Raw genomic sequence first — 17,290 nt, forward strand, 5'->3', positions numbered from 1 at the left:
TGTCGTAAAACTGTTGAAATATAAGACTATGAAAAATACGTGACTACAAAGACTACAAATCCCAAATCCCATTCTGGGTCGCGCATGTGATGTCACAGGCGATAATGCTCCAAGTGGTTGCGATTCGTAATTAAAGCGAAGAAGAAGATTTCATAACTGATTTATTCCCTCCAATAAATATAAGAGATTGCTCCAATAAATTCACTTTTATAAGATGCCTGTGTGCTTTGTACCATGTTGTAATCACAAAAGTGATCATACCACTTGCTCGTTCTGTCGCTTCCCGTCTTATGAAAGGACCAGGAGTCGCTGGATCAGACATATCAGGTAATATCATAGGTAATATACATGTTGTGCATGGAACATAGTCAAGTTAGCTACCTAGCTAGTAGCGAGCACGTTAGTTAGCATTACATTACTTAGCCTTGTCATTTTTAGTAGCCTTACCATGAAGTTATTATTTTATTACATGAAGTACACCAAAATGTTAAACAGTAAGATTAGTCATCATGGTAAGTATTTCGTGAAACATTTGAAGAGTAGCCTACTGCGCCCTCCACCGGGTGCTAAGGAAGCAGTTCAGGGAGAGTCGAAGGAAGGCAGGCCGGCAGGGAGCTTTGCATGACATTCTTCTGGACATGTGTCATTGTGATGACAGTGAGGGTGAGTCAATCTGTTTGTTGGAAAGACAGTAGTTGAGTGATTACTGAGAGAAAATTATTAAAAGAGATAATTATTCAGTGTTGTTACTTTAAAGTGTTGTTACTGACCTTTTTCTCTTTTATTTTCTTTACCTCACCTGTAACTGCTGAGACCCTGAGGAACATGCACACTGACCTGCTCTTGCAACCTGATTTCCACTGTACGTAATAGTATTTGGTTATGGTATATTATTTATATACATCAAAGGCACAATGCACCCCCCAGAGAGACACATGTATTGAGTGTGATATTTTGCATAGGTCATGTGAAATCATCTTTACATACTAGAAAACTGTAGGAGCGGCAACTTGTTTTGAAATTGAATTTTTAATATCCGATAATAAAGTTGATCTGTTTTCTTTATTCTTCTCTCTTCCCAGCTCCATCCATCAACATTCTCTGTTCCTGCAGGTCCTGCTTGCTAATAAATGCTTTATTTTTTTACAGTTACAAATAAAGTCAATGTATTGTATGACATGAAGTTGTGCTTCATTCTGAGTCAATAATAAATTCATTCTGCCTTCAACTGCAAAATGATTGTGGACTGCACCGACATCCATGTAGCTGCCCCCCAGTAAGATGAACCAAGCAAAGCTGACACTCAACATACAGCTGTGCTCTTAAGTTGACATGAAGAATTTGTGAAATATTGGTAATTATTTGGAAAAAATGACTGACGATGCAGAAAACTTTTTTTATTTAGGAACAGTGGTCAGGTGAAGCATTTATCACTCCATATGTGTCACACTTAAAAGGCCAAACACACCTCGTTTACAACTCCCCAGTTGACAGCCATGACTCCGTCTAAATTGTACCCCCCTAGCACCCTCTTCATGAGGGACGCATGGAGTGGATGAAAGTCCCGACCTCAGCACAGCACCAAAATTGCTGGCTGTCAACCTGCCCTGCCTGTGTAACTGCCACTGAGGATTTGTCTGCTGTCCTACGGTGGCTGTCTGGATGGCAGCTTAATGGTCTCTGCTCAGTCGCATTGAGGCAAGAATTGCCTCAAGCCCCCGACCCCCATGCTCCTTCACCAGCTCCGGCACGTTGAAAATGGCCTGATGTTGAGGCTGCAGCTCTGGCTCAGGTGACAAAAGCCATGCCATGCCACGCTGCGCCCCTCAGTGCAGACCTGAACCAGTCTACTTCCTCAGTGGCGATGTCTCTGGCCAGTGGGTTGTATGTCTCCTCTTGCTGTTGGTAGAGTTGAGACACCGGCTGGACTACTTTTGAAGTGCCAGGCTTCCTCCACTGGCACTCAACTTCTGTTTAGCTGATCTGCCACATGGCAAATATTGCCAATGCTGCAGCGTGGCTGCATTTGTACATCCTCCGTGCACAACCACAGACAGCGCTCTGCATCGCGCCATCCTCTCCCATGTAGATCTGTACAAATAAAGTAAGTACCATGTTTGTTAACATGCTATAATAGATTGAATGAGCAATACAAGGATGGTCCAGGTCTGGGGGTGGGAGGGTTTATTTTTCCATAGTTTTGTCCTCTTGTCTGATTGTTGTTATTGTTTGTTTTTTCTGAATTTTTTGTAATTTGTGTTGTATTGGTTGTGATTGTACATTGTATTTTTTTAAATGTGTATCACATTTTTGAAAAACATTTGATCAACAAAAAAGGATTTGGTCAGGATCTAGACTCAGTGTGTAGTTTATGAATTAATCAATGCTCTCTACATTAGGAAAACACATACCAGTGTACCAGAGGGAGTCAGACACAGCTGTGCCTAGATAACCAAACAAATTGACAAGATAACCAAAATCCTTGAATCTACACATAGCAAATAAACTCAAATGACACAACGAGATGTAAAAAGGAGATCACACATATAGTCGATATAAAACTGGCCGCTTCAATCTGAAGAGCAACTAAAACAAAACACGGGAGTGTACCTTGTTCTTGTGAACACTAATGTTATCCACAGCATACACACCCGTATACAGTACACCCGTTCTAGTTTCTGATTGGCTCTCTAGGTTGGCATTCTAGCTTCTGACTGGCTGTCCAGGTTGTCAATCACAGCTGTGGTTCATATTATGCTAGTCGACTCGTAACATCGCTAAACTTTTTTTCTTGACGGTTTTCTCAGTCAACTAATGCTATTGATAACAGTAACATAAATGAACACAGCCCTGAACACTGCAGTCATTATATGCCGGGTCTGTGGTTCATCATCTTCTTTTTCATTCTTCTCCTTATTGACTGACATTAACTTGTTAACATTGCACTCATATTACTCACCGAAACCTTGTAAAGCCGGTCCCGCATGCTGGCTCTTACAGAACCGACTAACTCCCCTTTCGTGTATGTACAGCTCTCAACGTGCCCAGACTTGTAGTGATTTTCACCTCTTTTTATACTTTTATTCTCATTCTGAAAGAATGAGGTGAAATGTGCCAACGTGACGGCCATCTTTGTGTTGGTGACGCGTATTGTGCGGGACCAGAGACATGTAGTTCACTGAGTGGCTTAACACAAAAAAATGTGTTACTTCACAGTTTTACGACACATTTAAAATTTTTTGACTTGCAAAATGTTCTTTTAAATTGACAAACATCATATGTGTCATTCGCGGCACAATTCAAACGGGATCAAAAGATACGTTTTCTCTCTCCATTGAATTCAATGTATAATTTTCCGCTTCCGGGTTCCCATGGAGGCTCCCGGAAGGGAAGGGACTTCGCCTCTCTATTATAAAAGGTATATTTTGCAGATAAACCTATGAACCCCGCCCCCTTTAAAAAAAAACGGCTCTTTTGAACGCTCACGCAAAGGAACGGAGCCATAAGATCGGGCTCCCTTCAAAGAGCCATAATTCCCATCACTAATAGAGTAGATAGAATGATCAAGGCTTCTTATCTGTTACCCCCCTGATGCTGCAGCTCTAACGCTGAGACCCGGGCATCTGAGCAATTTGATCCGGCCCTGAATAATTGAATTATCTTTGAAATATATTTTGCGCACATACACTGTGGGTTACGGTTTCGTTATCCACCCGGAAGCACTGCACGCCCCCGCGCTCCCGCGCTCGCCTCTGTCGCCTCTCTGCCGCCTTCTTCTGGAACACAGCAGGAGTTTCACTTCTGGATGCATACGGGCAACAAGCTATTAACCGTTCACTGATAACTGATTCAGATTAAGAAAGCGCCCAAGTGTATTCTCGCTACCGTAAACGCAGCACAACAGGCGCGTGCACAGACCACAGTGACACATCAGTGGTCGCGTGCTGCTGTGTGGCTGTCGTCGGGCTCCGGAGCTTCTGCTACAATGACAGAATACTTCAGCCTGGCGGACAGTGATGTTATCGGCTTCGACCTGGACCACACGCTGTGCCGCTACCACCTGAAGGAGACCTCCAGGGTGAGTGACAGCCGGACGGTGGCCGCGAGGCTTCGACCCGCAACACATCTGGATTAAAAATAGCACGTCAATACGCTCTTCGACCTCTTGTCAATTGTGTGTTGCCTGCACGGATACAGTGTATGGAAAATGGCTTCAGAGTGTGAGTGAATGGAGGGATGTGTGCACGGTGATGGAGGCTCGTGATGATGCAGTCTCTCTGCGGGACTCACAGGTTGGCCGTGATGATCCTCCATGTGTATAAATCCTCTCTGGGGCCTATTAGCAACACAAGCTTCCCATATCATATTGCGTTACTATTATTAGAAGCTCAAATCACCGCAGCCTAAAGCGTGGCTGGATCCTGTGACACAGGGACCGAACCCGAGGGGCTGCTGCTGGACCCTAGCCTGTTCACCCGGCCTGGTTTCATCATGTGTGCTCTCTGTGTGTCACATGTGGGTCTACTAATCATGTCAGTGCACTTCATACAGAGAACCAGAGAGGGATGCTCAATAACGCTTTCTCTGTTGCACTGATGGGACTTTTATCTGTAAAGCTGTCCCTATACAGGCAACCAGAGGTGGAAGAAGTCCTTATTTCCTGTATTTAAGTAAACAAAGAAGTAACAGATTGTAGGAATACTCTGTTACAGTAAAAGTCCGCATTCGTCATGTTACTGTTACTCAAGTATAAGTAGAAAAGTATTACTTAAATTACAAAAGTAAAAGTAGTCTATGCAGATTTGTCCATTTCAGAATAATATATAATAATAATACAATAATAATAAATGTAATTTGATATAGCGCTTCTCATCTGCCAAGACAAATCTCGAAGCGATATGTTTTATAATGATTGATCATGAAAGTGTTCTCAAAGCTGGTGAAGGTGCAGCTAGTTTGAATGACTTTGTATACTGCAGGGTAGCTTGTGGATTTACTCCAGGTGGAACTAAAGTCTGATTCAACACTTGATTATATTTCACATCATTCATCCAGATCTGTAAAGTAACTAAAGCTATTAAATACATGTAGTGGAGGACAAGTACACCATTTACCTCTGAAATGTAGTGGAGTAGAAGTACAAAGTAGCAACAAATTCTAACACTCAAAGTAAAGTACATGTCTCTTAACATTGTACTCAAGTACAGTACTAGTACATCTACTTAGTTACTTTACACTACTGCAGGCAACCATGCACAAGACTTCTCTTTTAACCAAGTGTTATTAAAGACCAATGCGTAATGCATAATGACCAAACCAAAGTGAATGAACAGCCTATCCTGTAATTACTCTCAGCCTTATGGCATTGTTCCCAGTTAAAAACCGTACTCGCCGGCACCTAACAGTGTGCACACAGATAACGTTATAGAGAGTATATTTTAAGTTAAGTTTACTGCTGCTCAGTGTTTGGTGGTGGTGGTCTTATGATGTCCTCTTTGTTTCTGCAGCTGATCTATGAGAGCTTTGCCAGGTATCTGGTGGAGCATAAAGGCTATGACAAGGACCTGCTGAACCTCACTCCTGCTACCTGGGACTTCTGGTGAGTCAGCAACTGCAGCAGCTGATGTCTACAGGAAGTACCTGTTCATCTAAAAGGATAGAACTACATCTAATACATAAAGCTAAAATAATTGAATTCTATGATTATATTGCAATTAATCGCTCAGAAATGTGTCTTACTCTTTGTTTTCTACCACAAGTGTCCATTAATGTGTCCATAGTGGGTGTCTTTGACAGTCCCACACTATTATAATCCTTCCTCAAATCTAGGAGTGAAATGTTGTTTGCATAATTTTTCTACTACACAATCACCGTCAGACTGGATATGACAGCCTTATCAAAAGTCACATTTAGCTTATGCTACTGATGTACACCCATGATCCAATGATCATATCTAAAACAAAAGAAGGCATCTGTTGCACATCTGTCCGTCCTGGAAGACGGTTCCCATCTCTGTTCAAAAATGTTCCCTGGTAATCGTGGGGTTTTTCTTTTTTGGGAAAGAAAGGGTCCCCTGAAACAAATGTGTAATTTGTGTAATTGAGCTGTATAAATAACATTTGATTCATTGTTATAGAAAGCAACCGACCATATGTGTGACTTCAGTCAAATAGAAATAAAAAGGTTAAAATTGACTAAAAGAATCAGAGTCTCTACAAAAGGTGATATTAGCATACTCAAGTTTATTTGCATCAAGACAATCTAGTCTTAGTCATCATAATGGTTTAATCAAGATGTGAGGAGTTATTGAGGAGTTTCCTTCAGGCTCTTGGTTACTTTAGAGTAGGCAAAGCAGAATGACTCAGGTAATAAGGGGGTGCAAACAGAGCATCTATAACCCTTTGAATGACAAAGACTAGTATCATATTTAGTATTAATCATGTTCAAACTAATTCCCTAATTACAATCAGTAATACATTCAAAGGTTATTTATACTTTTTTAAATAAATATATTGTTTAAGGCAAGGCAAGGCCATTTTATTTATACAGCACCTTTCAACACAAGGCATTCAAAGTGCTTTACTCAAAGGAAAAACATTAGGAGCATTTAGAAATAGTGCAGCGGAAACACATTATAATGGAATTTAAAAACAGGCATTAAAAGCAAAGAGAATAAAATAAACATAAAACAAGCTAATATATATATACATGAATACAAGTTACAGTGCAGTCTGAGATATGGATAGTTCTTTAAAAAGAATAGCCTTCAGCCCGGATTCCAAAGTAGTACAAGTTGCAGCGGACCTGCAGGTTTCTGGGGGTTTGTTCCAGATGTTTGGAGCATAACAACTGAACCCTGCTTTCAAGGGATGGGTATGGTTAAGGTTTTAACGGTACTACTACTTTTTCTCGATACCGCTTATCGGTCCGGTCTTTTAACGGTACTCTTATCGGTTCTTTTGGAGAAAAATAAGGTAAACTAACTAAACAAATTGTGAACAAAACTAATATTGCTTTTTATTTAAATTAAATACATAATATTTCACATCAAAAGAAACAACAATGTTTTAACAAATCGTATTAAATAATCTGAGAATCTAATGACACAGATCTAATCTACAGAACTGTAAACAGAATAGCTGAAACTTTAACAAAATAAATAACTCAGTTACCTCTAATCATTAACCCATGTTTATATAATGTAGTTAACTCCGTGTGTTGCTGCTAGCATACATAATACCTCACGTGGAAACGTTACTCGCGGATGGGGCTACAGAGCTCCTAGAACGACAGTCGAACCCGGTGCATTCTTCCGTCTGAATGTGGTGCACTTTTGCTAAATGTTTAGACAAATTGCTCGTGTTACCGCCCTTACATGCTAAACTCTTATTGCACTTTTGGTAACGAGCATTGTCCACATCGAGACGGGTAAAGTTTAACCACACCTCGGAGCGCGTTCTCTCGGCCACCTCTTCCGTTTGTGTGTGTTGCTGCATGTAGCAGCTGCATGTGTGTAAACTGCCCTGCCCCCTCGCAAGCAGGCGGGGGAGAGAGATCGAAAAAACTAAAAATAATCATTGACGCATTTTGCAGTCTTTTTGCGTATTAGAAAGGGAGTTGGCGACACCAAAACTGCAATATAATGTTTATGTAGCAATAATACATATGACATATTTTTTATATCTCTTCAGTAGCCTACCGATAAAAAGAACGATAGCGTCGGAGCTTAACGGTACCACGGTCTTTAATAATTCAGCCCCGGGGCCCGTTTAATACCGGGGCTCGGTACCCATCCCTACTGCTTTCTGGGGACAGCAAGTAGGCTCGTCCCAGAAGACCTGAGAGTTCTGGATGGTTCATCATTTAGCAGGAGATCAGAAATGTATTTTGGCCCTAAACCATTCAAAGCTTTGTAAACCAGCAGCAGTATTTTGAAATCAGTTCTTTGACAGACAGGAAGCCAGTGTAAAGACCTCAGAACTGGACTGATCCACTTTCTTAGTGTTAGTGAGGAACCAATGTAAAGACCTCATAACTGGACTGATCCACTTTCTTAGTGTCAGTGAGAAACCAGTGTAAAGACCTCAGAACTGGACTGATCCACTTTTTTAGTGTCAGTGAGGAACCAGTGTAAAGACCTCAGAACTGGACTGATCCACTTTCTTAGTGTTGGTGAGGAACCAGTGTAAATACTTCAGAAGTGGACTGATCCACTTTCTTAGTGTCAGTGATGAACCAGTGTAAAGACCTCAGAACTGGACTGGTCCACTTTCTTAGTGTCAGTGAGGAACCAGTGTAAAGACCTCAGAACTGGACTGATCCACTTTCTTAGTGTTGGTGAGGAACCAGTGTAAAGACTTCAGAACTGGACTGATCCACTTTCTTAGTGTCAGTGAGGAACCAGTGTAAAGACTTCAGAACTGGACTGATCCACTTTCTTAGTGTTAGTGAGGACTCGAGCAGCAGCGTTCTGAATTAGCTGCAGCTTTCTAATAGATTTTTTAGTGAGACCTGTGAAGACACCATTACAGTAGTCCAGTCTACTGAAGATAAAAGCATGGACAAGTTTTTCCAAATCCTTCTGTGAGATTAGTCTTTTATACCCAGATATATTCTTAGGGTGACAGTAGGCTGATTTAGTAACTGCTCAGAAACAATTATGCTGCATGGTTGTGTCATTATGCCTGATCTGTTTGTGCTCCCTATGTTATTGGGGTCCTGAGCCATCAGGAAGCAGAATGAGTTCAAACAACAACTCCTAAAACATTTATATGGAAGGGATGAGTTCACTTTGATTCAGTGGGTCTAAAACACAGAAGGCCCTATATCACAGCTCTCCACCTTGAATATTGTATGTAGTATTTATCATATTTTATTATATTTGACTGTACTCAGTTTCTCAAATTATTATATTTTGTGTAAATATTGTATTTATTTTAAATTTGTTACAATAGTCTTAACATCGTTTTTTTTTAAATAGCTGTTATAACAATCTTATTTTAATTTTGTTTTGTTTTGCTACGTATTATTTCTTGGTTGTCTTTGTATGCACCACATAAACCGAAGCAAATTTACTGAACGCACTCAGGACCTACTCTAAGCTCCAGTGCTTCACAGACTTTTGTTTTGTCCAACCAAGGAGAGAAGTTAAACCAAATAATATGTTTTCCTCTTAGATTAATACCTCTGTAGGATATTAAAGTAAAATAGAGTGAGGTATCTAGTATTTGCAATAAAGAAGAAAACAATTTGATAGACTAGTGTTACTAGACTCCTACTGGGACCTTTGTTAAATGTACTTTAAATGATGTGACTGTGGCAGTTCAGTAAGCTAATCTTTTTTTTGTCCTGATTGGTCGGCACTGAGTGGTTCATTCTAGGAGCTGAGTATATGGGAAGAGAGAAGTGATTTATAAAGTTTTCTAACATGTTACATTTGTGTTCAGTTTCAAAGGACTCGTGGTGGATCTGGGGGATGGAAACCTTGTGAAGCTGGCTGAAGATGGAACCGTCTTACGGTATGCTTTTAGTGCATGAAATATATTTAATCCGTCAACCAAATCAACAGATATTAGAAAATAGTTATTTTTTGCTTTTTTAGAGCGACACATGGAACCAATGACCTCAGCACGGAAGACATCATTAAACATTATGGTCCTAAGAGAGAGTGGGGGCATTTCAACAGCCTCAATACTACCTTCACAAGATCCGGTATGATGTTTGTATCCATCTTTATACCTAATAGTTGTATGCTGTTGGCTTTTAAGGATGTCAGTGTTTGAACTACAGTAGACAGCGGTATACACGGCCACTGTTTGGAGAAACAGGCAGACGAGGGGCTGGAGCAAAACACATTTTACCACCTAAAGAGATTCATCCGTTTTAATGTACGCTTTATTTATTATCTTTTCACTGTGTTATCTTGCTTTCAGACAGCCCTTTTTGCAACGGTCAATGAGGCTAGTAATTTGTGCTCTTCAATACTTCAAATCTCTAAGTCTGCTTAAATTCATTATGCTGCTTCCCCTGTCCACAGCAGGACATTGCTTTGCTCACTTCTGTAGTCCTGTCTGTTTCTCTAAAGTGGGCTGACCGCCATCTACTCTAGGTTATACATTGACTATGAAAAAGTACCAAAAAGCTTCTTAAAGCTTCTGAATTTCCCTTTTCTTCACATCACCTGTCACTAGTTTTCATAGACTTTTTCTTTGGTCTTTGCAGCAAAATACTATTTCTATGACAACTATTTTGACCTGCCAGGGGCTCTCCTCTGCGGAAGAGTTGTGGACATGTTGCATAAGGTAATATCTCATAATTTATGGTTTCAAATGAATGGTTGAGATTTTCATGTGGAAAAACAATTAAATTGTTAATTCATGTTTTTGTGAACAGCGAGGAAACGAGGTGAATTCCGACTTTTGGAAAGACATGGTTGCTGCCATCGACCACAATTATAGAACATCTGCCTTCAAAGGTATGCCTTTTATGCCAAACATCAGACAATATCATTTGTTGCCTATTTCTAATGGCTTAACAAGGACCCATACTGTAAATAAGAAAAAACAACTTACACAATACTTTCTTTTTCAAACTAGAAGTTTTATTCTGTGTTTTGGTCAACAAGTGGTACATAACTTAACACATCCAATGGGACATTATTGCTTTGAAAAAAAATGCAGTTTGAGATTCTCATGCTGTGTTGGTTTGCTGGTCACAGTGCTTGTGAGAATGTGCTGATCTCGAATAACATTTAATACAACAGTTTTGCATGTCTAGTATTTGTATATTACAGAAAAAGTCTTAAACATCAGACATTAATAAAAACAAATACAAATAAAAGACGTGCTGTAAATGCTACAGGCAGTTGTAAAGCAACACTTAACATATCTTCCAATATTGTTTCATGTTTCTAAAAATGGCAAAGGCACACACATGGTTAACTTGGGAAAAGGGATCATTTTTAACCATCCTTTTAAAGATTTTACTCCAGGTCTGTCAATTGATAAATTCTTTTGCAAATTAAAGTATTTTTTTGTAAAGATCTTTATGAGGCAGTGAAACTTGAAAATTAGCACCATATATATTTTTTAAAACTACATTTGTGATTTTATATACTGATCTGTTGCTCGAGTTGTTAATGTTTTGAAAGGTTTTGAGATGTATTTGAATTTCTGAAATCACGTGGAGGCAATCAAGAACCCAGAGAAAGAGCAGTGAACATTATCCGCTGCAAATATGCCATTACTCTCCTCATCAGGGACCTGAACATAGACTCTGTCACCACCATGCAGCATTAGAACAGTACTGCCTGACATCTGATCCAGGAAGCCTTTGTTGTACTCATCATAGCTGAAAATAACTGGCTCCTCGTTTTTGTAGAGGGCCACCAATGCATTAGCACCATTGACATGCATATGATAGCTGAAATAGTAGAGGCCGGGGACCTGGCAGGTAAACACACCACTGTGCTGGTCATAATGGTTCTCCCCATTGTAAACAATCTGATCGAACTGAATAGGGGTTGCAGCTGGGGGGTAGGCTCTGGTCAGCACAGCACTGAAAGCGGACATTGGGGCCTTCATCATCTCATGGGACATCACAACCTCATGGGACTTGATTGGCATGCTCTTCTCATGGTGGTACATCATCTCTCCTGGTGGGCCAGGTGGACCAGGAGGACCGCCTGGGCCTGGATGACCATCTTGACCTCTGGCACCTGGAATTCCAGATGGACCCTGAGGACCAGAAATTCCCTTAGCTGTCATGCCAGCTGGGCCAGGTGGGCCTGGAAGGCCAGGATGACCCTTAAGTCCAGGAAGACCTGACGGACCGCTGGGCCCAACTGGTCCATTGGATCCTGGTCTTCCATTATCACCACTTTTTCCTGGTCCTCCTGCAGGTCCTGTGTGTCCTTTTGGTCCTGGGGCACCATTTGAGCCTGGGACTCCTGGTGCACCTCCATGGCCTTGTGCACCCTTTGGACCCTGAAGACCATTATGCCCTGGAAGTCCTGCAGGACCTACTGCACCTGGGGAACCTGGTTTACCAGTGAAACCCTGAGCTCCCTGTTCACCCTTGGTTCCTCTTGGGCCTGGTGCGCCAACCATACCAATGTCGCCCTTAGGCCCTGCTGGGCCTCCCTCACCCTGGAATCCTCTTGAACCTTGTGGACCAGCTGGGCCCATTTGACCAGGAGCACCTGGCTGACCAGTAAAACCAGTTGGGCCTGGCTCTCCTTTCTGTCCAGTGGTTCCGGATGTACCGGGGGATCCTCTGCTACCTGGTATTCCAGATTCGCCCGTTTTGCCAACACCTGGCATGCCAGGGGATCCTGGCTGACCGGCTGGACCCTGTGGACCTTTAGCACCCATAGGACCATGTGTACCTGGGGTACCATTCTGGCCTGATTTCCCTGGTGCTCCTATACCTGGAGCCCCAGTATGACCCTTAGGGCCTTGCATACCCATTGGCCCAGAAGTGCCGTCTCTTCCAGGTGTGCCACTCTTGCCAGGTTCTCCAGGATAGCCAGTGGCACCAGGTTTACCAACTCCAGATTTGCCAGGCATTCCAGATGGGCCCATTGGTCCAACCGTGCCTGGTGGTCCTTGAACCCCAGGAACTCCAATGCCTCTCTCTCCGTTGTTGCCAGGAAGACCAGGAATACCAGGATGTCCCTTTAAACCAGACTCTCCTCTCTGTCCCATTGCCCCAGGCATGCCACCTTGTCCAGGTTTTCCAGCAGAAGAAATTCCAGCAGGTCCAGGTGTTCCATGGGGACCAGGTGAACCTCTGGCACCCATTGGTCCAGTTTGGCCAGGTTCACCTTTATGACCGGGGATGCCAGGAGTACCTGGTTTTCCAGAGCCCCCTGGAGCACCAGGTTTACCTGGTTGAGAGTAGCCTTTGGGTCCAGGAGGTCCTGCTGGGCCTTGTGATCCTGTATATCCTGTACCACTCATCCCAGAAGGTCCAGGTGGTCCCATTGGTCCTGGCTCACCTGGAGGCCCTGAAGGACCTGGCTGGCCTTCAACGGCTAGGGAATACATAAACAAAATATTTTACGTCATTATTTAGGAAATATGATTCACACATCCTGATGTCCCTGTTTTTTTCCTCTTTTGGTTGAATGTTTATAACTAGGTTTACAATGTTGTCTCAATCATTTCCTTTAATGTAAAAAGGATTATTTACGGTATTCCACGTTGCTGTCAGTGAACATAAGTGTGTTTGATCAAGAAGTGCTTGAAGAACCTTCTGCCTTTACTTGTATTACATAAGATGCCATCTTGGTAGTTGAATAACCCTAGGTTTGGTACTCTACTCCATAAGACACTACTGCTTAATATAGTAAGGCAGGTTGTGGGGACAGCGCTCCTTTGTCTCAGGAGAGTCTTCACAACACCACTGGTTCTGTGGGGATGCTCTCACCAAGCTTATGTTTGCTGACAACACACCAGCTCCTGTGCATTTCAGTTGCATTTGCCCTCACTTTACTGCACCCCTCAATTTCCTACACTACCCATGGCCTTGAACACATAGCTAGTGGTCTGCAAGTTGTCAACATCCGCTTGATGCATTTAGTGTAGTGTTTATGGTTAAGGTCAAATGAGTGCATGTATAAACACCAAGTTGGAGTGTCAGTTTGTTTTACTCGACAATATTGCTCACTTATCTATGTTCATCACTAAAGTCAACATAACCCTATAAAACCAATTTATGGCAGAAAAGACATCGTTTTTCCTTATTTGACTCAAACAAGGGGACAGTCAGATTGGGAATAAGCCCCTTGTTGTTTTCTCTCCTAATTATTTGTCGGGATTTCATTTGATTTGTGAGGAACTGTTTACAATTTTACGATTCGTAAATGTTGCCATTTGACTTACTGTATTCGTTAGCTTAAAGCTAATTTACATGGGACAAATCTGCCATTAAATGTCTGTTCAATTTCAGTTGGAAGTCAATCTTATGTCCTACATAAACTCTCCTACACCCGACTCTAACTTAAAAACAGCATGAACTATGCAAAGCAAAGACCTTTGATAATAAGCTATCAGACTACATTCCTTTCTATGCCATAATTGTGGATGCATCACTACTAACTTATGATTATTACTCTCAAACCTATGGTGCTGGCCTATCTTTGAAACGGGGTTTTGAGAAAACAATGCTTTTACAGGTCTGTGATTTTCAAACCACATAAGACTGTGCAGGAAACCCCATATGGGTATTTGTGCCAGAAGTGGACTTGTTAGCAGCCAAAAGCACCACACACTGGCCACACTATCTGAACCTGGTCTCTAAAGCACTGCTATGCTTATGTTCAGAGCATTACGTGTTATGCTTCATTTACCTGTCTTGAATAAGCTCCCCTTTATTCCGTGAAGCTCCTTTAAACTGACCGTGTTTTGTTAGATTTACTGTGTGATCTTGCGAAAGTGTTTCTCTGCAGTCTGTGTTTCTTTTTCTTTGTAATTACGTGGCGTGAATTTAATAACACAAAGCATTTTGTCAGGGTGTGCCTACAACGTGGTGACAGCATCTGTTTGTGGGCTTTGTCAAATGTGGGCTCTTATTGTTGACTTTCTATTCTATTTTCATTTTCACAGTCAAACCACATCACAACCTCTGTCAAAACCTCTGGAATAAAGGTTAAGGTGTCAAACACATCATTTGAATTACTAATTCTGGTCTAAAATACAGTGTATACACTATCTTGGTTGTTGATGACACATGCAGATGTGACTTTTCTCCTTTTGAGTCATTAATGATACAGGGCACAAGTGCCCCTTTTACAGCTGTACCCCTACTCACAGCTTGATACAGTTAGAATCATTTACAGCAGTTCAGCCAGTTCAACCACAGCCTTCTGCTCTTAGCCAATCAGAGGGGGGAATGGACCTTGCTGGGTGTGCACCTTGATGACATTTGATAGAGTTTTAGAAGCCTCATTACCTGATGTGTGTGAGCCAACAGTTTGCCAGGTTGCACAAGAGAAGAGTCAGAGTGTGGGGGATAATGATGATTAGGGAAATGAGTAGAAGCTGCACTCGGTTAAGAAATGTGTCTTATTGATCAGGTTCTGATGCAGTACGATGCGTTCACATGGCTACCCTGATTTTCAGATCAGTGGTTTAAGGTATTACCCTAATTGGATTTGCCAGTGGATCACAGTGCCTCCTGAGGTCATTCACAGAGGAATGTTGTATTTTCAAAACATTCTGTTATATGAAATTGTAGGCTGTACCTGTATATGTCATATGTGGTGCTGATAGAGTTTCTGCTGAGTTTATTTGTTATGCTTATCATAAGTAGATTATGTTCCTGCTTTATTCACTGAGTTAAATTAACCTTCCGTATTTGCAAACATTTCAGATCAGATACCAGATCTCCGTAACACTAAATCTTCATGATTGCTGATATAGTAAAAGGTTTTAACAACCCTGATGGGAAAAGACATGAGTGACTCACCTTGACTCTTGACGGGATAGGGCCCCTTGTTCACTTTTGGCACATGGTAGTACCTATCAGGGGTCGCCTCAGCCAAAGCTAGGAGGACGAGAAGAACGCTTGTCACCCTCAGGTCCATCTTGGGAAGCTCAACCTGCAAAGACAGAATTCGATAATGAGAAGAAGCATTGTTGCTCTCTTTGTGTTTAATGTCAAACAGCAACCAGGTTACCGTGTAATATAACCTCAGTGTCTTTGCACCTGCTCCTCTGCACTCTGACACTGCAGTGCAGTGGTCATCTAACAGGATGGGGAGATAACTGCACATATATATCACAATCTTTCATTTCTAAATGCATCCAGATCTTTTTACTCTATCAGTTTTAGGCGGCTGAAGTGAGCAGCCTTTGTGGAAAGTATCCATTTGTAACACTTCTGAATAAGGATGTTCTTTTGTGAAACTTATTGCATCACAAACACAAAATGTCTCCAAGTGAAACCCAGCCATAGCACAGAGCTGATACAGCAGCAGTGACCCTCTATAGTGAGAGCCAGGCTGCAATTGGGAGTCCCCCATGCACCGAGTACAAATCACCAAAAACACCTTACCGGGTAGGTTAATGCTCCAGAGAAACAGCAGGGGGTCTGGAGGCTGCTGTCCCGGCACTGCGCTGTTATATCCTTAGTTGTGGAGTCGTCTGTCTGAGCGGCAGCTGCTTCTCCCCTCAGCAGCAGGCTCCATGTATTTATACTGAGCGGCTCTGCAGCATCAGGGATGATGTTCCTCACGTGGAGGGCCCTCCCTGCTCTGATGTCATCTTTAATGACGGGTGCCATGTCTGAAAGGGAGGACCGTTACCCTGAAGTGACAGGCCTCTCTCTCCTCCCCGTCTCCCCCTCTCTGTCTGTACGGTGCAACAATAAGGGATTCCTCTCAAATTCACTTTTTTATAATTGAGTTGCTTCCTTTACTTGGTTTAGTGATCAGCATTTACATGTGTGCCACGCCGATGTTCAGATCTTGAATTTAACATTGATCATTCATTCATACATGCACATTATTCAGAGTTTGCACTTTATGACAAATGAGTCAGGAGTGTTAGTGGCCTTTTTTAGCACGGGTGTACAAACTGTTCATAGCTAAAAACATCATTGTATTATGGACCAAGTCCTTGTGACAGGGTGTTTTTCTGGAAAAGGTAAAGACTGTCGGTCGGACAATATTTACCCCCAGTCCGAAGACTCAAATCTGGGGAGGATGTGGTAGACTGTGTGTAACAAACTTTTTCTGTTCTTTTTTTATTCTATCAAAAATGACTTCCATTCATTAATGCATGCTGGAAAGAAGTGTGATCCCTTTTTTTTTTTTTTTTAAATGTCTTGGTTTGACAGTCACTCCTCCTCACTCATTGAGATGCATTAAGCTCACCATCGGCTTGGTTTGTGTTAATCTAATGTTCACACAGTGAAGCCTGTCATGATGCTGGCAGGTTTTGTCTGTTGATCCTCTATGATTTTACAAACCGGTGTGTGGTGTGCTGCCGGGCTCCACAGTGCAGCCTACAGACAGCAGGGGGTAGTAGAGAGGTGTTCTGAGTGGCCCCATCCTCTGAAGAGCAGCAGAGGAACCTGGAACAGGCTTTTGTTGTACCTGATGTGTGCATACTGAATACATGGCATCCTCTGATCAGGGGAATTCATAGTGATTATACACTAAGGCAGTAGATCAAGCTGCAATGTCAAATGTAATGTATTAACAGAGGCAGTATGCAGATTCTTTACTTTAGTACAAATACTATGGTCTTAAAATAATCTGAATACCTGAATTGAAAATGTTACTTTC

At 42.0% G+C, this 17,290-nt stretch overlaps 2 protein-coding genes across 2 annotated transcripts; one reads left to right on the forward strand and one right to left on the reverse strand.

Annotated features, from left to right (window-relative positions):
* The first annotated feature begins 3,790 nt into the window (after window positions 1-3,790).
* LOC307016856 (5'-nucleotidase domain-containing protein 1-like) lies at window positions 3,791-10,901 on the forward strand. Its single transcript, XM_079646191.1, has 6 exons — window positions 3,791-4,078; window positions 5,508-5,599; window positions 9,447-9,518; window positions 9,602-9,711; window positions 10,222-10,301; window positions 10,393-10,901. Exons 1-6 carry the CDS (start codon window positions 3,986-3,988, stop codon window positions 10,735-10,737), a joined length of 792 nt encoding a protein of 263 aa, XP_079502317.1. The 5' UTR covers window positions 3,791-3,985; the 3' UTR covers window positions 10,738-10,901.
* col10a1b (collagen, type X, alpha 1b) lies at window positions 10,579-16,195 on the reverse strand. Its single transcript, XM_079646184.1, has 3 exons — window positions 16,057-16,195; window positions 15,469-15,601; window positions 10,579-13,033 (listed from the first exon to the last, which is right to left on the reverse strand). Exons 2-3 carry the CDS (start codon window positions 15,584-15,586, stop codon window positions 11,178-11,180), a joined length of 1,974 nt encoding a protein of 657 aa, XP_079502310.1. The 5' UTR covers window positions 15,587-15,601; window positions 16,057-16,195; the 3' UTR covers window positions 10,579-11,177.
* Between the last annotated feature and the right edge of the window lie 1,095 nt (window positions 16,196-17,290).

This window comes from Notothenia rossii (genome assembly GCF_949606895.1).
Source record: "Notothenia rossii genome assembly, chromosome: 8".
Taxonomy (NCBI): domain Eukaryota; kingdom Metazoa; phylum Chordata; class Actinopteri; order Perciformes; family Nototheniidae; genus Notothenia; species Notothenia rossii.

Excerpts from the sequence above, each read along its gene's own strand:
- col10a1b (XM_079646184.1), bottom strand. The coding sequence starts at position 15,586 with ATGGACCTGAGGGTGACAAGCGTTCTTCTCGTCCTCCTAGCTTTGGCT. Across the intron at positions 13,034-15,468 it reads CTATCCCGTCAAGAGTCAAG|CCGTTGAAGGCCAGCCAGGT; the intron begins GTGAGTCACTCA and ends TGTATTCCCTAG.
- LOC307016856 (XM_079646191.1), top strand. The coding sequence starts at position 3,986 with ATGACAGAATACTTCAGCCTGGCGGACAGTGATGTTATCGGCTTCGAC. Across the intron at positions 4,079-5,507 it reads ACCTGAAGGAGACCTCCAGG|CTGATCTATGAGAGCTTTGC; the intron begins GTGAGTGACAGC and ends TTGTTTCTGCAG. Across the intron at positions 10,302-10,392 it reads TTGTGGACATGTTGCATAAG|CGAGGAAACGAGGTGAATTC; the intron begins GTAATATCTCAT and ends TTTTGTGAACAG.